Below are 25,127 nucleotides of genomic sequence, written 5' to 3' on the forward strand. Positions count from 1 at the left end.
TTTTTCTGGAGTTTTGTTATTTTGCTGTAAAAGTTTTATTAACAAATTCACTTGCTGTGTTTATATTAGAATGAAATCATAAACCAGCTGCAGAATAATTGAATTATAATTATATTAATTAAATTATATTTTTATTTTTAATTGTTAAATTTCAATACTATACTATACTAAAAATTTAAGAGAAGAAAATAAAAATTTTACTAGCCTTACACACCCCAGTATAGCAAAATTTTAAAAATAATCAGTTAAGCTCTTTAATTACGTACCGATTTGTTACGTATCGATTTGAAGAGAACTGCTATAGGTCATAATAATTTTTAAACCAGTGGAAGAAAATAGCGGAATCTAAATAAATCACGTTTTACATGCAATACTGTGATCTCGTTAGTTAAGCTAAAGTTAATCAGCTTAAAAATATATGTTAAAATAAAAATAATTCGGAATTTTAAAGAATTAGCTATTCAAAAATAAACTCCTTTAAAAAATATTTAGCATTAAACGCTAAAACTGAGCAAAATAATTTTTTTGTAATTCAAAATATTATAAAAATTTATATCAGAACATAAAATATCATAAAAACAATATTTGATATTAAGGACATATAAATATATAAATAATTTATGATTTATCCATTTCAGTACGTTTTCTATATATATATTGATATTTAAACGTATTAGTTAAGTTAAAATCTGCTTCAAGAGCTAACATCAATTCACAGCACAATACTTTTGTACATCGTAGATGTATAATTAAATGTAAATATTTTATACGAATGTGATTTGTTGTGCCCACTGTTCAAATATTATAGCTTTATCTGTACATTTGAAGAATATAAATATTCAATTACTATGAAATAATTTAAAGTAGGGAAAACCATTCAAGTTCATTATTCTAACAACTTTAAGTTCACTTAAATATTTTTTAAAGAAAACCTCCTCATATCTCATTTTATTTTCCCATACCTTAAAATAAAATGAGGAGATAAGACTTAGCCACATCACTTTCCTTTAGCTACGTTCAGGGAAAATAATCGGCGCAACATAGTTCTAATCGACTTTAGAATAACTTTTATGCGCTTCAGTCATTTTCGCAGGATAATGTCTATAAACATAATTGCCCATTTTTCTCCGGACTATAGTAATGAACTCATGTCTCATCATTTATAGTCATTCATGATAGTGTTTGATAATGGATTTCATATTCTGACGAAATGGATGAAGATGAATTTTTATTTGGAAGAAAACCGAGTTTTGGTTTACTCAAAGGAAAAGCACAGAATAGGTAGTTCGAACTTTTGTAAATAGGAGGCTGAATGCTCGAATCTTCAAGAACTGCTGAATATTGCATCATAAAATGATATTCTTCTTCATAATATTTAACGCAATTTGCTAAAGTTATTAGTTTACTAAGGGATGCTAAATCCATTTTACAAAATATCAATACATACAATATATAATACATCAACTGAAGTATATTTGTAGATAAGTTACGGCAGCTTAGGTAAGTTTTACCTATTGATTAAAATAAAAACCTTTGTGTAAGCTAGAGCTTAATTGAATACCAAAATATTTTTCTAAATCACTCTATTTAATTATTGCATTCGCATATTTATTTTTAGTCTAACAAATAGAGAAAATACTAGTACTAGTAATGCTCGCTAAATCCAAATTTATTTTCAATATAATATCGTCAAGAGACTAACTCATTTAAACTCATTTAAACAGACTCATACCTACATCATCCGCATACTCATTTAGTATACTTACTTATAGAAAATATCCCATTAGCAGAAATAGAGAACAATAGAGGACACAAAACTGGTACTGCATAGACTAAGTATTTAAAAGTTGAAGACACATTCTTAATGGCAATAAACTAAGTTCTTCCAGTAAATAGTGAAAAATAAATTTCCAGACAGATGAAAACGTATTAGTAATCTTTTTAACCAACACAGAATGGCCTACACTGTCAAACGTTTTAGAAGATTTAAAGAGATTTCGAATCTTCTTGACAATTTTTAACACAGCAATCATACTGCTATACTCCCCCCTAACGTGTAGAATTTCGTTAACGTAATATTTATTCTATTTGATATTGATTCCCTGCCGTTTTAAGTCTATTTAAAAGACCTGCTTTCTTATTTTTATATGATTTAGAAATTTTTATTACTTATATATGAAGACAGTTTTAGAGAAGGTCTCTAAGCTCTGTTGCGACAATAAAAGGTCGCAAGATTAACGTTGAAAATTGTCGTATTTGTTCATGACAAATGGCCATACTCTGATTTCAACTGGGCTAGGGGATACTAGAGCCTATTGAGAAATTGTTGCTTTACAAGCGTGGTCTTGAAAAGGATATTGCATCTTTATGGGGGGCTGTTAACCCTTGTTTGCATACAATTTTACTGATCTTAGCGCAATTACAATACATTTTGATGGATTGATTACAGGAAGATAGCCTTCGCCGGAAGTAGTTTAGTGGAAAGCTTTATTGATTATGTTGTCATCAATATCTGGTTAATTTCGGGAAGGGGTTTTAATCACCGATGTTACTTTTGCACAATTGCGATTATTAACAATATTTTTTAAAACTAAGTAGCAAAGAGGTATTGACTTATTATTAATTGAACGGCTATGGTAATTATTGGAAGTTTTTGGATTCATACTGAATTTATTTGCGGAAGTGTGTTTTGTCTAGAAAATGGCATTACTTTCTTTTATATATTGGTGTTGTATGCGTTTTAAGTTGGAGTGGACATCACTGCTGTCTGTGACTGTCATAATTTAATGGCATTTGGTTTAATAGTTTTATATATCATGTTAGAAAGATAATTGCACAGTTTTAACGTAATTTAAGTCACTCTATATAAAATAGATTGTTATTGGCATTTTTTGTTTTAAAATTTTTGATTTATGTATTATAAATTTTTGTTTGATTTAAGATATCAGAAGTTGTTACAAAAAAACCACTGTTAATTCGTAAGTAATGGTCGAAAAATCATCAAATTTTATAAAGATTAGTATTTTGGATAGATAAAATGGAGTTTTTTCAAAAAGTAACATTTATATTTATACCAAAATATAAATATGTTTGTTGTGTAAAAATTATATTTAATTGAATTCACTAAAGCAGTTAAAACGTAAGTCTAAATTATATTTGAAAAACTATATTATCTTATTGAACAGTGTTTCGCAGCAAATCACATTATGATAATCATAAGACAAACTATTTTTTAATCATCCAACCTCTTTTTAACTTATAATATTGTATTGTGAAATAACTGCCAGTATTCTATTCCATTTGTAAAATGTGTTTTAAGTTTATTTCATCAAAAAATGATTAATTCCATTATTATTTTACTAAAGATCGTTATAATTAATATAATTATCGATAGTTTTTTTGTTATTGTTTACACATGTAACTATTTCATTTTTTTAGAACTTGGAATGCTTTAATAATAAAAAAAATATATAATTTAAAATTTCTTAAAGTTTCGTTTGCAAAAATAAGGTTAGAGTTAAAAATTATACCACAATAGTCACTGATATCTTTTTAAAATTATTTAAAATTTGCTTTGTTTTTATAATTGCATAATATTATCAGTATTATTGTACTCATCCTCGTCATTGTCATTGATAAGTTCACTACGATCATCATCGATTTGAATTTTATGATGTAAAGTATTGTGTACATGTTTCGCATGTATATGACTATGTGGAACGGTACTATTATTTCCACTTCCATTACTACTGGAGGACACAACTGCTGCAGAGCTCGCTGCGGTATTTAGATTATTCCCTGGAGAAATTGACACTAAATCTATACCAGTAACAGGGATATAATTTAAATCTTTTGAATTTGTACGACGATGACGCAATATACTTAAAGCCGATTCGACTCCTCCAATTTTCATGTTTAAATCTTTTGAATTATTCCGCGAATGTCCACAAGAATTTGGTTCTGTCTCATTGGAGTTTTTCAGTTTGTTTTCTACTTGATTTTTCAATAAATTCACATTTTTCTTGTGGCCACGGAAGAAGTCAGCATCAAACCGTATATTGTTAGGCATATAAATTTGATCATAAGAATGGTTGCGGGAGTGTTTCTTGACAAAATGACCACAGCCAGTCGTTAGTTTATCATCATCATCATCATCATCTTGCGGTTTTAATTGATTTTGTATGTATCTAATATTTATTGTTGATGGTGCTGCCTCATCACGGGAATTTGTGCGTGAGTGTGTTAACTTTTGCCGTAATTCTGAATTAAGGTCTGTGGAATTATTACGCGAAAGTGCATTAATTTTTTTGAAATTTTTTAATTTCGATAATTCTCCGCTTTCATAACCTGCTACCACTGTATTGTGATCTTTGGCGAAGCTACGTATCATTTTAACATCACATGATGAGCTACGGCAATGTTTTTTCAACTCTGTTCGTGGCGCTGCCTTTAATGGTGGAGTTGCGTGATTAAATTTATCATACCTATAATTCAATTGAATAGTAGAGTGAGTTGTTATTACCAGTAGAATGCAATAATATTATTGATTGTCTTACCCATTTTCTAACCGAACAGTCCGTGAATCATTTCTTGCATGACGTAAAATTTCTGATGGTATAACTAATTCTCCTTCATTATAGTTGGGAGTGCTATCATGTCCTAAAAATTTCTCCTCAAACACTAATGTATAAAATATGAATATAAATTAATTAATCATTAGGAAATTGTCCAAAATTATTTATTATAAACTATTTTGTTTAACTATTTCTATTTTCCTGTCATCAATCATATCAAATATTTAATTAAATTTAGCATAATTTAAGAATATTAAGTAAAACACTAATATTTTTAAGTAAAACATTATGTTCAATATCGTTTTTACAGGAAACTATATATCAAAAATCAATTAAAATAATGCTTATATAATGTTTATATGTAAATTGGAATAATTACGTTTGTCCAGACTAATTATCGAGCCAATGACTGGATCGCTAGCATTTAGTGGTTTCAGCTTATCTAAGTGTTTACGTCTTCGTACTAACCACCAATCTATGATGAATATTGCTAAAGCAACTATTTTCACAGCCGTACATAATCCTACGTACCTAAGGAATTAACCACAATTATGATATATAAATAAAAAACAATTTTATTTATAAAAATGCACTTACTTAAAACGAAATTTCTCGATATCGTAGATCAAACAACGTCCACCCTTTTCACCACATGATGACTTCCATAGCAAACATGTGGAATCAATTAGATTACCAAATAATATAGGTGCTGGTATGTAACCAAATAAGCGAAATATAACAAATTGCATCCCAAGCGCAAAAGAGCGCTCCTCTTCTGAGACTGAACGTAAGACAATCATTAAAAGCGGCATTTGCGTTGATGCCACAATAAACGTCATAAAAAATAGTAATATTAAAAACGGATATATTGTACGACAAGGTGTAGAGCAAGGACCGGCAGTAGCAACAGGAACAACAGTAACCTCAGCAAAATCGTTATTTACGTTCAACGCTTGAACTTGATTGTTGTCAGGAACCATAAAAATCCTGTTTGAATTATTGGAATGAACACCTTAAAGCAAAAAAAAGATAATTGTTTTCTTTTTAATATATCAAATAAATAATTAAAATCGTAAAAAAACTTACATGCACAATTAGTGTAATTAGAACTCGATGAAAATGCAGTACAACCAGCATGGCAGGGGCTAAAATATGTAAGGCCATTATTTCCGCAGACCGGTTCCACATCACTAGTCAAACATTCGCAACCGAAGTTGCAGGCAGCAGTTAAATTAACCTGAAAGGGCTCTTGTTTGTTGTTGTTATTGTAGTAGGGTATTGTTGTCCCGGCCATCTTCAGATTATCGCAACCCAAAAAGAAAAGCATGGCATAGCAAAGAAGACAAACTATGTTTGAAATAAGTACAAATTGTACCGCGCCTTTTGGTTTTAGTTGAAAACGTTTTAATATACAACCCCCAATGAAAATACCAATGCATGCACCAGGCACAGCTATTGACCCAGTAAATACACTCGCCTGACTTTTGCCTAAACTAAATTGAGTTTCCAAATATTTCGGCAAGAAAACGACAAAGCCAGACACTATCATTAGCTCCATGCAAGCGCCGAGACACGTAACAATATAAATTGGATTAGTTACTAAACGTAACATTGACTGTGGAATATCTAAATAGAGCAAATAGTTATAATTATATATATTTTTGACTTTTATTTAATATACCCTTTATATCTTTGCCATAACCAGTGTCAATTTTTGGTTTAGAATCTTCTTCTTTCGTAGAAACAGCAACAATTTCTTTTTTCATTTTGTTAATTTCAGTCGGGTCTGTTGGTAAACTGTTGGAGTTATTAGGCAATGCTGGACGTATAACTGAACTCTTACGAATTTTTTTCTTTTCCCGAGTAAGAACCTTTTAAAAATATACATATTATTATTAAAATTACAAACATATAATGCACATTAGATTAAATATACTTTACATATATAGTATTGACATGAAATTACCTTCGGGAATGAGAAAAAAGGAACTGCAACTATGAGCAACAAAACACCACACAAAAGAAAACCACCCCACCACATACCAACCCATCGTCTATCCCCGGGATCTGAACATAAACAAAAAATATTTTTAAGTTACAAAAATTAAATAAAAATAATTACCTAATTAATATTTCTTTTTAATAACCGAAAAGCTTACCTATCGATATAATTGTTGAAGAAAGTGAGTCCATATGAAAAGATAACAAATAAGCGCCAAGTAAAAATCCTAAAACTGGTCCAAACGCTGCCATACTGTACATACAACCAATATACATTGAAGAACTTTCCGTTTTTACGTGATCATCGACATATGTCGTACCAAGTGTGAATAGTGGACTCCCACCACAGCCCAACAGTAACTGTGCAATCACAAATAGCAACACTGGACCAAATGTTGATGATTTGCCCTCAAGGCAATTGTCTTCACGTAAAGTGTGCGGTGCTAATGGCGGATTGGATAAACCACTGGATAAACGTCCCAAACCCATATCTTGCTCACGTACCAATGCACTCCGACATATATTGTCATTAGTTTCGTTCACAAATGTTATTCCAGGATTTGGTTCCCCAGTAAAATGAGGTACCATAAAAACCAATGAGCCAATACCCATTATAACTGCACCTATATGCATAATATTATAATTACTTAAGTTATTTTCTTATTACATTGCACATTGTTTAATTTTAAAGAATATTAAGTGTTCTGTTGGTTCAGAGATGTTAAATGCCAACTATTTGTTATTTCCTACTTTTCAAAAAGACACTGATTCTACAGTTAAGAAATATATTAGAGGTTTTTGAACTTACCTATTCCAATCCACACTGGTATATGTCGCCGACTTCCCAAATAGCTTACAAATATAACAGTTATCACATTACCAATTTCATAACTGGAAGCAATAAGTCCAGAATAACTTGATGGTATTTCGAAACGCTTTTCTATCGTTGTAATTACAGAATTAATATATCCTGAACTTAAAGCTTGCTGTAAAGTAACTAGCATTGACAAGAGTAATACAAATATTTTGATTCTAGCAAATTTTTGTACAGCCCTTGGGCGACAGCCTAATATTCCACAGTCTCCAAAACCCAACTCATCATCATTTGATAAGGCGTTATTGTTATTATTATTTACAACTGAGTGTGAATGCAATGTTCCATGACCAGCATTAACACCGGTGACGTCGGTTACCACAGAAGGTTGTCGACTATGACATTTGATAACACTATCGGTCGCATAGCCACTATTGCACTTATAATTTCGAGAACTATTTGAAAACAGAGTGGTTGGAGTTGCAGGAACAATTCCCGGTACACTTACTGAAGACGTGACTGGCGATTTTATAGTTTGTTTTTCAGCAGGGAAATTCGGTAAATCCTGAGACGCATCTGCACTGCTACTATCGTCGCCACTATTCGCTTCTGAATATAAGCCAGTCATTTGGTATATAGATTCTTGTCGCCTATAAAGTAATATAACTCCACCTGATTATTATCTTTCACGAAAAAAAAAAATCTGACAATATATTGAAATATTTATATATAAATGACATATTACGCAAATAATATATTTAAAAAACCTATTTATTTATTTATTTTATATTATTTAATTTTTAATTAATTTCAGTGACATTAAGTAATTAATATATCACAAATATGTAACAATCCTCAAGTCCACTTCTGGACTCTCAGGAAGATATGCTGATTTAAGGTCCGTCATCAACTAAAAGACAAATAAATGATATGATTTTTTTTAGCCTAGTTAAAGTCTAGTGTGGGGTAGATATAAGCCCCCAGCCATTATAGAGTAAAAGTGCGTAATAGCATTAACTCAAGAACAAGAAGAAGAAGAAGAAATTTAACCTATTTTAATATAATTTCGATCATTTTTGGTATGCCTACTTAACCAATAGTATGTTGAGGACAATGCAAATGAGTCATTAGAATTTTTACTATTGTCATTGGTGATTTGGAACCTCTGAGATTATATTATAAAGCATGTCATTGTGTCGCTCAGTTTTTGTGTATAGATCTGCTAAATATAAGATATTTTTTAGCTGGATGAAATCGATAATTTGATAGCTGAGACCGTCAAATTGTGTTAATATTTCTGTCCAGTAAGGCTTGGCAATTTATCATAAATCGTTTAACGTTAGAACAACGCTTTCACATTGTGAAAATTTACTTTGAAAAAAATAAATCTGTTCACGAAGTTATTAGAACAGTACATCGACATAATCGGCCTAGATGGCTACGTCGATAAGCAAATTTGTCGCATATAAAGCAAAGATAATCCTCAAGGCGTTAACGAACCACCATTACATTCATTAAAATTGACTGTTTGATGCGATTCACACGCTGGTAACATCATCGGTCCTTATTTCTTTTAAATTGTCGAAATAAGGAAGGGGTTACAGTGAATCCCGAGCGCTATAGAAACATGCTGACTAAATATTTGTTTCCAAATATTAATTAGTTAAGCATAAACGACATATGGCTTTGCTTCGATTTATTGCGAGATAAATTTGGTGACAACTGTATGTCCAGAAGTGATCCTGTTAACTGACCCCTTCCATCGTGCGATTTAAAGCCTATCGATTACTTTTTATGGAGCAATGTTAAGTCATTGATGGTATAAATTAAACAACCGACAAACCAGCAACTCTTGAAGCATTGAAAGCCAAAGTTACGCCACCATTGACACCGTACGGCCACAATTATTGCAAAAAATAGTCAAAAATTAGACTGATCGAATGGATCATGTAATGATGATAAAAATAATTTCATTCTAACAATACTTGAAGCTAAAAAAAACAATACTTGAAAATCTATTAATTGTGGTAACCACGTGTAACTTAATAACGTCAGTCAATCAGTAAAAACGTCGACTTTTATAGATTTAATTATTTTAAAAAATTGCTTTAACAACAAATTAAGCACAAATTAATTTTTATGATAAAATTTTAAAAGCATCCGGACCTCAAAATACATAGCACATGAATCGTTGTAAAAGCAAGCGATTTGAAGATAATTTTCTAAAATTTATCGGTTATGGAATAATATGTGTAAAAACGGATATATATACACATATATACATATTATATACCATATATTCGACTTTTTTGAGTTGAATTATTAATTAAGAAATATTTCAGAAATTACCTAATGTGTCGAATTTGTAAATATATACATACAGAAAAATATATATTTTAACTCATCAGAAGTAACTAATTCAAGTGCTAGCTTACTATATTTTGTGGGTAATTAGTTGAAGTGGTAGTTTATCACAGCGCCAGATACAGAAATATATATATTAACTCATCAGAATTAATTAATTCAGGTGTCAGCTTATTATATTTTATTGGTAAGTGGGTGAAGTAGCAGTTTACCATAGTGTCAGATACAAAAATGTGTATATCAACTCATCAAAAGTAACTAATTCAATTGCTAGCTCACTACATCTTATGGGTTATTAGTTAAAATGGTAGTTTACCACAGTACAAGATGATGAAATATATATATTAACTCAGCAGAAGTAACTAATTCAAGTACAAGCTTACTATATTTTATGAGTAACTGGTAAAAGTGGTAGTTTACAACAGTGCCAGATGCAGAAATGTATATATTAACTCATTAGAAGTAACTAGTTAAAGTGCTAGCGTACTATATTTTATTGGTAATAGCCAATTACTAAGTGGTAGTTTACCACAGCGTAAAGTATGTATATATTAACTCATTAGAAGTAACTAGTTAAAGTGCTAGCGTACTATATTTTATTGGTAATAACCAATTACTAAGTGGTAGTTTACCACAGTGTAAACTATGTATATATTAACTAATTAGAAGTAACTAGTTAAAGTGCTAGCGTACTTTATTTTGTGAGTAATTGGTTAAAATTGTAATTTACCACAGTGCCAGATTTAGAAATGTATATATAAATTCATCAGATGTAACTAATTCAAGTGCTAGCCTACTATATTTTATTGGTAATTGGTTAAAGTGGTAGTGTACCACAGTGCCAGATACAGAAATGTATATATTAACTCATTAGAAGTAACTAGTTAAAGTGCTAGTGTACTATATTTTGTGAGTGATTGGTTAAAATGGTAGTTTACCACAGTCCAAGATAATGAAATATATATATTAACTCAGCAGAAGTAACTAATTCAAGTACTAGCTTACTATATTTTATGAGTAACTGGTTAAAGTGGTAGTTTATTACTGTACCAGATTAGACACATGATACATATATGATTTTTTTATATTATTGTACTTTTTATTGATTTTAGAAATTTGTTCCATTTATAAATATGCCAGACGACGTCTTTAAAAATTGATACAACTATTTATGAAGGCAAATATACCATCTTTTAATGCTATAACAGTTCAAAAATATTATGCTTACTTGTGACCTTTACGATATGTAGCTCCAACGGCGGAACTACTGCTACCATACCCAGTCATTGTTGGCATGCCCTCTGTTTCGCTTGTGCCATTGAAGTTGTGCAATAACTCATTGCCATTATGTCTTCTTGCTAAATTATTGTATTGCACATTGTCCTGTTCGAAGGATGGATTTGTGTATTGTTGTTCCGTATTATCGTTTGTTTGCGACCCAAATTTGTTGGCCGTCATAATTTATTTACAAACATCAAAATTTTCTATAATTATATTGCCTGAGCGTTTTGTTGTGCTTCAGTCGTTTTTGTGTTCTCTTGTTACTTCTGTGATTTTAACTTGCAAGTCAAGCTAATATCTGAAAAAACAAAAACACAGATTAATTATATATAAAATAATCAAAACGAAATATTACTTAAATCGAAATTAATCTTAATCTAGAAAAGTTTCTTTTTGTAAAAGATTTAATTATTTTATCAACATACGTACACACAAATAGGACCAGTCTCAAAATTATAATTTAAAATTCAGTTTATGTTAAGTAATAAAGTTTCAAACAGGTAATTATATTACAAATCAATTATTTACTAGAACTCGTCGTGATCGGATATCGTAAAATAGTTCAAAATATCATCGTTAAACATGTTTTAATTTTCAGCCGTTGTTATTGTTAATTTTTCACATAGTTGCTGGAATACATTATAGATTTGACGACCTGAGCATCGTTGGTGAAGCAGACCTTAGAATTGAAGTCTAAAAGTGATCATACTTCAATAGACAAAGAACTAGGCTATTAACGTCATAAGCACCTTAATAAAGGAGAGCCTGCTTAATGTTATCAAAAGGTTTAGCACTACACCAAAATAACTCTTGATCCTCATGTGGTATCCGTACCTATTATAATTTTTTACTCGCGGTAACCATCCAGAAAATGGTCATCCATTTCGGTTGTTTTAGCTTAGTCTCTCTGCGTACATCTAATGAGACAAACTCCTCCAAATTTCTTACTAGTTATAAAACCCTATCTGTGATTACGACATTCGGGGTTAATGTAAATCCGCTGGGTACTACCAATAAATCAGATGTTTCTAGTGCTTTTTTTGAGTTGTACTCTGCGTAAATAATAATAACATATCCAACTTTGCACGAATATATTCTTAGAATACAATGGTAATTATATTTTTCAAAAAAACGTTCGTTCCTCTTACGGAAAGATCTTTAACCAAGTGTTACTATTACTAAGTATTGCAAAATCAAATTTATAGAAATTCCGAAACAGTATTATTTGTATAACAATTGCGTTTGATCCGCGAGTATGACATTCATTTACTACTTTTCGTTAAAATATTACCTTCCGACCATTATTACTTAAAATAGGTTAAAGACCCACAGACACTTCTCGGTGTTCCAACTGGCAACACTATTTTAAAAACCAAAATATTTTGCACTTCACTCTTTACAAGTTTCATTGTGTTGTATTGCAACATCCATACTATGATAGAGTTACCTTTTGAGGTCTTTAGCTGTTGAAATTGTCGTTTATTTAATGACTTAATTTTCAGTATTTTACCGAGGATGTTATCCGCATTATCAAAACTGAGTTAAATGTTTGGGTAAATGTACTTTTTAGTGAATATCATAATGTTTCAGTCAATAGTTTTTTTTTTCCTATTTTAATAATCACCTTTCTCTTTCGTTCAACTTATCTTTTTTGGTGATGATCTTAACAGCAAGCATATTTATTAAAGTAATCCCAGCTTCTCTTCTAATTGTCTACTGCTATACGATTCGCTTGGCTTACTGTGAATATAGTGATTTATGATATCTTATTACTACAGGCAAGCCGCATCACCATTTTCTTTTCAAAGAGCCATCTTAAAAAGTACCTAGACACTATCATATTCCAAAGATTCGTTAGATAAATCTAACTTCGCACAGACATTGGTATTATCTAGCGGTCTTTAGAGGGTTTAACCCCTAAGGCAAATTAAATTCAAACGTTAAACCTTCATTTCTATTTTATGCAATTTTCGTGAGCAGCAACTTTTTGGAATGGACGTTGAAACCTTTACTAGTTTCGCTTCTTATAAAATTTAAACATTTTAAGAAGCAATAGTCTATAACATAAAAAATTGATTATATGATATACTCACTGCGTCTATAGTCATTCTCCACCTAAACCATAACAGATTGCAACTACGGATACTTTTATTGATCACTTGTTGGTTCACCCAAAAATATCTCACTGTGCATGAATATGATAAAAAGAAGATACTTATTCGATATATGTGTTGGACATCAAGTTTCTATTATAAAAACTCTACCATATTTAGGCGACTACCATCGAATTGTGAAGGTAAGTAAGAACTTTGAAATTTGAAAATATAATGAAATAATTTTATCTTTGTTTATATCTATTTTATCTCTATCTGTTGGCAGATTCGGTTCATTATATGTATGTGTATAACTACGCCGTCCAAAGATAAAGGGCGTCGTACAAGTACACAAAAGTATTTTAAGAAAACTACGTTCTGCGCGTGTATAAATAAAAAAAGATACATTTGGTATGTTAAAGCAACGTTTTGGAGAGCTTTACTATTGTAAATTAAGAGGAATGAACACCTACAATATGTCACTTGATAAGAGTGTGATGTGTTTTGAATAACTTTGCAAACAAATATGATTTGTTTATGTTGCTAAAGGCTTTTGTGAACGTAACTACAAACTGCTGGTTAGTTTTTTGTTTTTCATTTATTTTATATAATAGTTATTATCATTGGCAATATTCATATAGATAAAATACTTTAAGAAAAGTTAACGAAAGGAACTATTCTTATTTAGTAAACATAATTTAGATTTCATGTTACTAAAAGAACATGAATATTATGAAGAAATTAATCAGAGATCTTTTTGAGCGAATACTATAAGTGTGCTTTAATTTTGATAAATTATTTAATTTATTTAAATTTGTTAAATTATTATCAAAAGCTAGCTTACCATGACCTTCAGATTATGATAATTAAAAACTAAAAATTTAATCTTATATATAAAAATGAATCGCAAAATGTGTTTGTAAGCGCATAACTAAACAACGCCTGGACCAATTTGGTGAATTCCCTTTTTTAAATGTTCGTTTAAGTCCAAGGATGGTTTTTACGGCGGGAAAAAAATCGAATTATTGCTAATTCCAAATTGGTCCAGGCGTTGTTGAGTTATGCGCTTATCAACACATTTTTCGATCCATTTTTACATATAAGAAGACAAGAACATAACCACAATAGATGAGTTTGTGTGTTGTAATAAGTTGTTGATTATTGTAGGCATGTTTATATCCACTATCCAAGCGAGCTACCCACTTTTTATTTATTTGTCACCTTTAGGTTTGAACACTCAGTTCGCCTCTTAGTTTGAAACCCTCTGGTAGACATCCCAGTCGGGGTTTTTTAGTGGATCCCAGAAGGGTGACCTAAGTTTTTGGAAGAGAAGATACTTCGGTCACCCGAGCTGAACCCCATACACCAGGGTGAGTGCTCTGTTCAGCAGATTTTTTTGCCCCGACTGTAAAATAGGTAGGAACAAAAAACTGCCACATTCCAAATCTTTTTGTCTGTCGGGTCCGCTAGTTATCTTAAAAGAATATATTAAATAATTTCTAGAACAATAAAATAAAAATCTTATTTTGAAGAGTCAAGAATATGCATAATAATATGTCAATAATATGAAAAAACTTCCATATTAGTTGAAGAACTTTTCGGGAAAGGCCTTAGGAAATCGACATATACTTTCATATTAGCCCACCAAGGTGCCACTTCTAGTAACGAATATACATTACAAATATAAAAAAAACAACCAAAGTACTTTATCATTACTGGAAAGAATAGAGTGATCTTCTTGAATGACTTCAAAAATCTGAATAATTTTGCTAAGTAATAGGCTAATTAATAAATAATTTATTTACAATAAAGATTTTTGTAAAGATTTTTGTACTACGAGGCTTACTTTTGCCGCAATGGATATGTTAAAAAACAAAATGATGTCATTTGATGTTAAGATCACCCAAAAGCGATCAGATCACCCAAAAGCACTTATTTCATATCCATATATCCTTATATTCCAGCAAATAGTAACACATTTCTTGATTTCAGTAGTTTGTTATTAATATCAGCTATTGTATCACCAACAGTTATAAGAGTACCAAATTGTAAGTATCCTGAAGTAGGACTATTGAAGCTTTATTTAATAATTTTGGAATTTAATTATTGGCGTTAATTTATTAGAGGCCTTGCAATATGTCGTAACAAACTTTATAAGTATTTTATTGCATATTATTTTCATTTGAAAAAAACTTCAGTATTACTAAAAAATAATTATATGAAATATAAATTTAATTTTAATTATAGAACAGAGTGAAATTGAAAAATAGTTTTTTTTTTTGAACAGAGGTTATATTGATATTGTTAATTATAACAATTTATAAAAATTTAAATAATATTTATATAATATAATATGAATTTACACACATCTGTTGGATATCTAATCTATTAGGTTTAATATGCTCTTAAAAAAGGTCACTAATATTAACGATCTTAGAAATAGAAATAAACGGGGTACTAGCTCCCAACGGAGCAGAGCACTGCGACCAGATTGATCTTTTGTGCTGCAATTGACCCTAACCGAACAGAAGACATTCCACTTTTCGAATGAAAGCCAGAATTTCGTCCGTTGAGGACCTCGTAATGTCAGAAGGAGAGAGCGGCTCCCCTCCCAGTGACCTCCTCCTTGCCCAGATCAAGGCTGGGCAGACACAGAGAATGTGACTGGTAGTCTCGTCTGGTTCTAGGCAGAGTCGACACTCTGTCTCCTCGGACAGACACATTTTATTAAGATGATAACGCAGTCCATGGTGACCCGTTAAAAATCCCACCAGCAATCTCAAGTCTGATTTGCCAAGGAGGGATGCCTTGCCATAACTATATGGGTGAACCAACTGTTTAGCCTGACGGTTACCTGGATTGTCGCGCCAGTAGCGACTTCTCTCGGTTAAGATCCATTTATCAGTTAGATACCTAGTTGTAGACCAACTTAATCCACAATAGGGTTCCGGTCCACAGATTTGAGTGGCAGAACCTGCCCTTGCAAGACTGTCGGCGGATTCATTACCCTTTACTCCTGTGTGACCAGGCACCCAGCAAAGCGTCACTTTGTTTTTGCTTGCTAGCTGCTGCAGTACATCAAAGCAGTCTAATGAAAGCTTTGAGAAAAACCTCCAGGAAGATAGAGCTTTGATTGCTTTGATTAACGATCTTAGTACTATTTTTACAAAAAAATATAAGTGAAATTAACACTCACTTAATTTTACGTCAACTAAACAAAAGGAGCATTACACTATACACATACAAGTTTATCCAATTTTGTAAAACTTAAAAGGAATTATACTATTTGCACAAACAGAAAATCGACAATTGATGCTGTAGGTAAAAAAAAGCAACACTAACTTTGTCAGTTACAACGGAATTTTTAAATACTTCATGGCTGGGAATATAGATACACTATATAAAAACCCGATAAAGATCACCATTTAAATCGCTCAACTGCTCTATTAATAAACTCTGAGCAATTATATGGTTATAATTCAGCCTTACTTCGTCACCCCTTCAAAATTTCTTTAGAGGATCTCCATTAGAAAACGATCCTTAAAACCGAAGTTAAGCACACTCCATGCACGATCTCTTCTTAGTTGCACTACTCAACTATAACTACTGATATAAACACGATCAACAAACTTTACCAGGTATTTTCAGATGTTAATAATACATTCTACACTTAATATTATTATTGTTGTATTATAAAAATACAACACATTAACATAGAATTATTCTCTACATAAAATTACACAACTACACTTACTTTTTCTTTGCTTTAGTGTTCTAATGCCAAGCACTGCGTTCTCGCTATGTACGGAGTGCTTTAAATGGGCTGCATCCATTGTAACACTTAAAAGTGTGTACCTTGAATTATGCAGTGAGGATGTTGACTTGAAGCGAATTTAATGCGCTCCGAGCATAGCGAGAGCGATGCGCTTTCTTCCATTGTCATAACAATGTAAAAATATGCGCTAACTGCAACGAGAGCAATGCATTTTATAACTTCTTCAGAGCGCATTAATCGCGCTATTAGAACGTTTGACTAACTACTATGAAATTACAAAGATACAATTAATAACAATCACATTCGCATTCACAATAGTGCAATCTAAATACGTCATCGATATATTAGTTTCCGCTATTAAATATATATAATATGCACAAAAAAAACATGCATAATTTTTACCTGTGCTATCCTTCTTCATTCAAATTAAGCCCTTTACACTCGAACCGTTTTTCATTCATATTTTCATCATGAAAAAATTCCAATAGAAAAATCATATTTACATATTAGTAAATAAAAGTTCTGGTTCAATGTTCATTGCGACTGGTTGGGTTACGCCAGTTACGTCGGAGCCTCCACTACTTCCCATAAAAATACAGCAAATATAATGACCTTCGTATTAGAATCAGATCATGAAAATAAATAATTAAGTTTGCAATTACATCAAGAGTTAACTTTACAATAAAATAAACAATTATTTTATATTTTAATAAATTAATAATATAAATAAAAATTTTATACATCTGTAATTACAATATAACTGTTCATAGGAACAAAGACGATTCGTAACCTTTAGTTTTCAAATTTTTGCGCCATCTAGGTTTCAAGAAAAGGATAACAGGTCATTTCAATTTTAAAAACTTTTTCTATATATTTACAATGTGTATCAAATCAAGCCAGTATTTAGGCAAATAATTCGGTTAGGAAAATTTAAAAGTAAGCGAAATATTTTTTTTATAAAATAAAGTTTTTCCACTTCCTTATATTAAAATTCGTACAATACTTATGCCTTATAGCTTATTACTGATTTGGTAGTGATTTTATATACAAAGTTAGGCGATTACCTTTTCGTATAACCAAATCTTTTTCGTATGAAATTATTTATTACATTATTATTATTAAAAAATTTGTGGAAATAATTAAAATTTCAGAATCCATTTACTTTAGTTTGATATGGCCACCTTTTGTCTTGACTATGTCTTTCAAACGATTAAAAATATATTTGCATGCTTCACGAATGTGATCTTCCAGTATTTTGGTCCATTCCTGAACAATTGCTTTCTTCAGCGTATCTATACTGGCATATTTTTTAGTCCTCACCTTGCTCTCCAAAATGGCCCAGATGGAACAGTCCATCGTATTTGCATCTAACAAATTCGAAAGCCATTGTATGGATGAAATGGAGTGTGGCACATAATTTTTTAACCATTCTTGGTTCACACAAGCTTTATGCGACGGTACCGAGTTTTGTTGGAACAACCGAAATGTTTCCGATAATAAATAGCATTGATTTTGACACCAGGTTCGATGAAAACGATTGGAGTGCGTCCATTGGTGTTTACAGCTGCCCATACCATTACTTGAGATGGAAAAATACTTCGGGTGGCCGTTCGTAGTCTCAAATTTTCGCCAATGCATTCAGTTAAGCAGACACGATCATTTTGATCATTGAGCAAACTGCTCAATGGAGAAATCAGTTTGACCGATATACCTATGTGTAACTGATAACGCCTAACAATCGCCTAACGCTGTAATTAAACAGCACGGCGTTGATTAAAAAGAATTTCTTTACAATAATCTAATATCTCCATTAGTTTTATATAGATTTTCTTCAAAATGCATATTAAATATAGCGTTATAGTATGCCTCTGTTTCAAATCATTTATATTTTTTAACAATTTTAATTGTTTCTTTGTCTGATGTCTATGATTCCCTATTTGTTTTACACCTTTCATCCTATAATCTACTTTTCATTAACTGTAAGTGTCTTTAATATTTTGTAATCATTTGAGGCCTTTTGATAGAAGAACAATATCATCTTATGCAAAAAAATTTTCTATTCAGGCAAACCAAAAACAACCATACAAAACCACTAATAATAATAGTTCTAGAAAGGAAATCTTAATAAAATCGTTTCTAAAGAATAAATAGGACAACACGAGTACTTTTCAAATGATATACTCCAGAAAATGGTGACTCTTGATTATAATTAACCTTGCTCGGGCATCAAGATTCCGTCCATGATAAGTGTTTCTTCCCTATTTAATCGTTAAATTGCTTTCTTCAAAATGTAAAAATAACATGCTTGTAGCTGTTGTGATGTAGCAAAATGATATTTCAGAGGTTTTCGAAACCGATGTCTATCTGCTGATATATCGTTACTATCAAAAGAATTAGCAAAAAGAAAACTAAAATTTATCAGCAAGTTTGCTAAAGAGATCAAGATCATAGCTGTTTTCAAAGAAGAGCTCAAACCAGCATTCGATTTTGAACCACTCGTACGATAAAAATATAGAGGATGGGGTCAAGCGCTGACATAGCTGTGATGGTATGGTTCACTTTTTAAGGTAATAAAAGAAGTTTTCATTTAATATTTTTTTTATTTTTTTTTTTGTGCTTCATTTAATAATTTCAAATACTTTTTATATAGAATGTATAACAACATTTTTAGTTATGTATAGCTTTCCGGCAACTTTTTTTCATCGATAAAGACCCTTATTGTCTTCTTTCATTGTTATATTTAATACATGTAAAAATCCAGATGGAAGCATAAAGGTTAAAGTACCCGTAGTTCTGTATTATTTTTAGTTTGTATTTTTCTGGAATTTCATAGACAAATGTTGTAGTAAAAATGCATCTATAACTAAGAGATTTCATTATCAGTAATAATTTTATTTCGCCATTTCTTCTTCTCTATGGTATATACTGAAAATAAATGAATAGAAGTAGACCACAAACACTTAACAAGGTTACGAAATATCTTAGAAAACATTAAGTTAAAGAACATTAGATAACTCACAATTTCAAATGTTGAAGCTAACTTGATGACAGGTGGATTTATATAAGTTGTTGATAATGAGAGTATAACATTTATAGAATATATCAACAAAAGTTATATATATTCATGTATATATACAATACTGTATATATACAGTATTGTATATATAGTAAAGTATGTATATATGTATGTATATATATAGTATGGATATATAGTATTTGAAAATATCAAAGTTGGAAAGTCAATTTTTGAATTGACTTAAACGCAACACCAATCAATACATAAATCCATAATATACGATTTCTTTTAAAATAACTTTAATATCAAATTATTGTATTTTACAAAATTGGTGAAATCATGATTTTTTTACCATATTCTTCTGCTGATCGATATAACAATAGTTTCGAACTATAAACATAATGGGTTTACACTTTTAGAAGACTAGTCGTGATAAACGACATAAAACGTGTAAGCCGGTACATTTAATTAATAATGACTGTGAAGAATACAAAGCAAGATCCCTCGGTGTAATTAAAAAATAGTGTTAAGTCAAATTTTAAAAGCGAGTACATGTTCATGGAAGAGAAGAAAAGTCTACAGGTTTATTAAGCAATGTAAATTTTATAAACGTTAAATACCTGTCATTATCAAATAGTGTTAAGTCAAATTTTAAAAGCGAGTACATGTTGATGGAAGAGAAGAAAAGTCTACAGGTTTATTAAGCAATGTAAATTTTATAAACGTTAAATACCTGTCATTATCTCTGAACATTTCTTGAAAACAGATTCATTAACTTAAAACAACTTCTACAAAAGAATCTGTTTTTAGTTAAAAGATTTTGTGTAATCAAGTAATTTATTTTCTTAAATGTTGTGATAAATAACTTACAGCTATAGCATCGCAACTAGTCCTAACATGTAACAACAAAGTATGACTTAGTATATGTTATAAGCTTAAACTTTGTGAACAACAACTTTTGTTTTTGCAGGTTTAATTTTATAGAAAACCTAAATGAATCACTTATTATATATGATTTGATCAGCAGATGTTTCTGCAAATATGTACAAGACTACTCTTTCACCTAGAATAGTTATTATAATTGGCATTAATTGTTGTTTCAATAATGTTCAATAATGAGAAAATCAGCATCTTTTTGAACTATTGGAATAAGAAATTTTATAAAATTTTTTTTTATAAAATATAGAAATAATTCTCTGCTTGTCGTTTGCATTCCCTAGGAATTAATCTTGACGCGTTGAAATAGCCATTATTCCATTAAAAGAAATACAAATGGATGAAGACACTTTTATATAGGACACGGTGAAAATCTTAATCAATTAATTTGATTCAGTATTTACCATTAGAAATCATTTATGAATAATAGATTTCTGAATTTTACTTTTCAAATTTTAATTAATCGTAATAATAGAATTTAAAAGGAACTTGCTCATTTTGAAGTTTTATAGAGTCTAAAAGAAAATCCTGTACCACGTTTCAGTCTAATATCTCCAATATTTTGATCAGTCATGTTCGTTATGAACACGAGACACACTTCATAAGCATTGTGATATTTTTTTTTATCACATTATCACTGATGACTATACTTGATACCGAAATTCTAATTGAAATTTTGGAAATATAATCCTATTACAAGAAATAAATTTAATTTTTTTTTTACCTATTGATTCGCTGCAATACAAGTCTTTTTTTATAAGTGAATCTCTCTAGTTTACAATTTAAATTATTTTGTCTATTAATATACATACATCATTGAAGACATGCTTTAAGTCCATTTACTTATAACTCTTTTTTATGTCTTCCTCTCGTGTGGAACAACTCCATTGGTTTTCATGGGTTAATAATCATGTCAAACTAAGTTCCTGAACAAAATTCATCAATGCGTTTAGATAATTAATAATCCAAAAGTAAAATATTGAACAACCACTGGATATATTGTTCTAACTTCATCTTATCTTGAATATATAAACGATAATGTCCAGAAATATAAAAATATCAAAGACAATAAAGGGTTCGACTGTAAAAATCTTTAATATCAACTGGATCCGTCGATTGTTCTACCTTAGCCTTATCTTGAATATATAAAAGAGCACAAATATGGTTATGATAATGTCCAGACACTTGAAAATACTAAAGACAGTAAAGAATCCCGCTGTAAAATGTTAAATATTAACTGGATCCGCACATTGTTCTAACCTAGTCTTATCTTTAATATATAAATGAGCGAATATATAGTAGCGATAATTTCCAGAAAAATGATAATATCAAAGATTGTCAGGAATCGCGCAGTACAATGTTATATATCAACTATATTCATAAATTATTTAAATTTCATCTTATCTTGAATATATAAATAAGCGCATATATGATAACAATAATGTGCAGAAACATGAAGATATCAAAGAGAGTAAAGAATATCGCAGCAAAATGTTATCTAACCTCTGGATCCATATATTGTTCTAACTTCATCTTATTTTGAATATTTAATAAAGTGTATACATGTGTAGAGCGGTAATGTCCAGAAACATGAAAATACTAAAGATAGTAAAGAATTTTACAGTAAAATGTTATATATCAACTGAATCTATAGATTATTCTCATTTCATTTTATTTGGAATATACAAAAGAGCGAAGATATAGTTGCGATTATGTTCAGCAGTATGAAAATGTCAAGGAGAGTAAAGAATTCTCAAGTAAAATGTTGAATAAACACTGAAGCCATAGATTGTTCCAATTACATCTGATCTTTAATATATAAAAGAGCGTATATATAGTAGTGGTAATGTTTAACAACATGAAAATATGATAGCATTTACCTGACGCTAATCTCTCCAAACCCCTATCCGTTGAGCTTTATGTACTTTGCAATTGACACCATACAAAAATGTTATATTCATATTTTGATGTGGAACCTCGTTTTTACGTTCTTGTAAACTTTAATTAAATTTATTATATATATTTTTTTTAGCATTATGATCGCTGATGTGGAAATTTAAGTATTGCAGCGAAAGCAATTCACTTGATGAACGAAAAGAAATGCTAAAAGTGCACGTTTCTTGAGAAACAAACATTACAACTTTTCGAAAACCGTTAGTCTTACGAAAAAAAATATAATATAATTTTTATATATAAATTTTTAAGCAACTGATTTAATGAGCACCAAATCTTCGACAACATCGAGCGTTAATAAAACTTTTAGTGACACATGTACCGATGAAAACTTTTGGGTTATTGTTTAGAACCAGAAAAGAAGGTTAATTCAGCTTTCGCTAGGAATTAAAATTCGCTTTTTAAGTTTTTGAGTTTTTGAGTTTTAATTTCGCATGAGTAAGCGGCGGAGAAAAGCAAAGGCAAAGGCAAAGGCAAAATCTTGCAAATATGGATCATTCATCAAAAAACAAACGTACCAAATGCGAACAAAAAAAAAAACAAAAAAAAAACAAAAAAAAAACAAAAAAAAAAAAACAAAAAAATAAAAAACAAAAAATGATAAAAACGAACAAAATTTATTTTGAAAATAAGCTTATTTCGTAATTATGAAATGTGGTTTTGTATTTTTGAGAGGATTATTTAAGTTGTGAATGAAGTTATATTAAAAATCAGAGAAAAATTAAAACAGTTCTATAAATTTAGTAATGGGTTAATGGGATCAATAAAATCATTTATACTTCAATTAGCGATAGCAACATCACCGACACGTATTTGGGAAGGCAAAACAAAACAACTACACGAAAATATAGCGACAAGGCATAAAGCACAAGAAGTATGTAAATTATAAAATCAAAAGCGTTAAGAGCAAGAAGAAATCATGTTCAAAAATAGAGGCAATAACATATGCACATATTTGTTTTGAAACTAGTCCATTGTATTTGACACTAGAACAAGAACAAGAACAAGAATAAGAACAAAGACTGTGCAAATGGTATTATTTTTAAATCTCAATTAAGTAGAAAATTGTTATGCATATATTTAAACAATAGGAAGCAACTGCAATACCAAAAGCAACAACAAAACACAAAATAGAAATGAGAAAACCCCTTGATGCTGAGGTTTGCTTGTGTACGTGTTTGGAGGAGGCAAACAAGTGTTTTAATTTTGAAATATTTTTCTTTCCTCTTAAATTTGCCGTAATAAGAATACTTTTATTTCTGAATAAATTTTACACTAACATAATGATTTAAATACATAAGCAATTTTATGTATTTAACATATTAACATTATTTTTTACCGTTTTTCCTCATAGGTCGGTTAGTTGATTGATTATAAATTGCACATTTTTTATTTTATTTGATTTGTTAAAAAAGAACTTAATAACTAAACACTTTATTTCACAAATGAATACACTCTACTTTAATATGTATTCAAAAAAAAAAATTTTCACGCATTAAACTAAATCTTTTCCGTTTTTAGATTTACATAAACAATAAAATCTCTCCCACAACTAAACTGCCAACACAAACGACAACGAACAAACTAATTGCTCTACAGGAGAGCAAAACAAAGAAAAACTTTACTGAATAAACAAAACGGTGATGCCAACAGCATAAAAACTCACAAATTAGAGCGAAGTTGTGTGAAATCTAAACACAGATATGGCACAAGATTGTGTTAAGCAATATATACGAGTTACAATATAAGGCCGAGTCTTATGTAAGCATGCTGGAAAAGACAATACAATGTAAGCACTACTTTGGGTGGCAACACTTGAAGTGCTGTCAAATATTTTGTTTTGATGCATCACAGATTCTACACATACATATGCATATAATTGCAAAACTTTGGTGCTTTGAACATAGAAATAGGAGATAAGGAAGTGCAAATAAATGACACAAGTGTAGAAGCAGTTTTTATATTTGTGTAGGTTGATATAAATTTAAAAGCATATCAAGCTTCAGTAGTATTAAAATGTTTCAATGTCAATTGTTTAATTATTTTATTAGAGATAAATTCTGTTATGTTCAAATAAAATTTATTATTTTAAAATAAGAATAATAGTCGTTTGCAAATTTGTTTATGATAAATGTATATATAAATATATAAAATTTTTCAATTCAGTTGAATTCAAAACTTCATATTATAAAAATACATATATATATATTTATATATAGAGGTAAATCTTATAAAATTCATATAAAATTAATTATATTAAAATAAGGATAATATTTGTTTGCAAACTTGTTTATGATAAATGTATTTATGTATAAAAATA

At 30.1% G+C, this 25,127-nt stretch overlaps 1 protein-coding gene across 5 annotated transcripts; it reads right to left on the minus strand.

Annotated features, from left to right (window-relative positions):
• Nucleotides 1–3,417: 3,417 nt before the first annotated feature.
• LOC119687001 (solute carrier organic anion transporter family member 5A1) lies at nucleotides 3,418–24,729 on the minus strand. 5 transcript variants are annotated; one of them, XM_038101140.1, is made up of 13 exons: nucleotides 24,147–24,729; nucleotides 17,305–17,514; nucleotides 10,982–11,332; nucleotides 7,384–8,039; nucleotides 6,734–7,198; nucleotides 6,541–6,641; nucleotides 6,256–6,445; nucleotides 5,661–6,200; nucleotides 5,172–5,586; nucleotides 4,954–5,105; nucleotides 4,557–4,680; nucleotides 3,883–4,484; nucleotides 3,475–3,819 (listed from the first exon to the last, which is right to left on the minus strand). In XM_038101140.1, exons 3-13 carry the CDS (start codon nucleotides 11,209–11,211, stop codon nucleotides 3,581–3,583), a joined length of 3,714 nt encoding a protein of 1,237 aa, XP_037957068.1. In that variant the 5' UTR covers nucleotides 11,212–11,332; nucleotides 17,305–17,514; nucleotides 24,147–24,729; the 3' UTR covers nucleotides 3,475–3,580. The 5 variants fall into 5 exon arrangements, with proteins under 5 accessions (XP_037957063.1, XP_037957064.1, XP_037957067.1 ...); XM_038101135.1 differs by having other exon boundaries at nucleotides 3,418–4,484; XM_038101136.1 differs by lacking the exon at nucleotides 17,305–17,514 and having other exon boundaries at nucleotides 3,418–4,484.
• Nucleotides 24,730–25,127: the final 398 nt, after the last annotated feature.

The sequence above is a fragment of the Teleopsis dalmanni genome, chromosome X (assembly GCF_002237135.1).
Source record: "Teleopsis dalmanni isolate 2A chromosome X, ASM223713v2, whole genome shotgun sequence".
Classification (NCBI taxonomy): domain Eukaryota; kingdom Metazoa; phylum Arthropoda; class Insecta; order Diptera; family Diopsidae; genus Teleopsis; species Teleopsis dalmanni.

Coding starts and splice junctions, on each gene's coding strand:
- LOC119687001 (XM_038101136.1), bottom strand. CDS start 11,211: ATGACGGCCAACAAATTTGGGTCGCAAACAAACGATAATACGGAACAA. Junction 6,201..6,255: donor TTATGGCAAAGATATAAAGG/GTATATTAAATA, acceptor TGCTCTATTTAG/ATATTCCACAGTCAATGTTA. Junction 5,587..5,660: donor TAATTACACTAATTGTGCAT/GTAAGTTTTTTT, acceptor TTTTGCTTTAAG/GTGTTCATTCCAATAATTCA.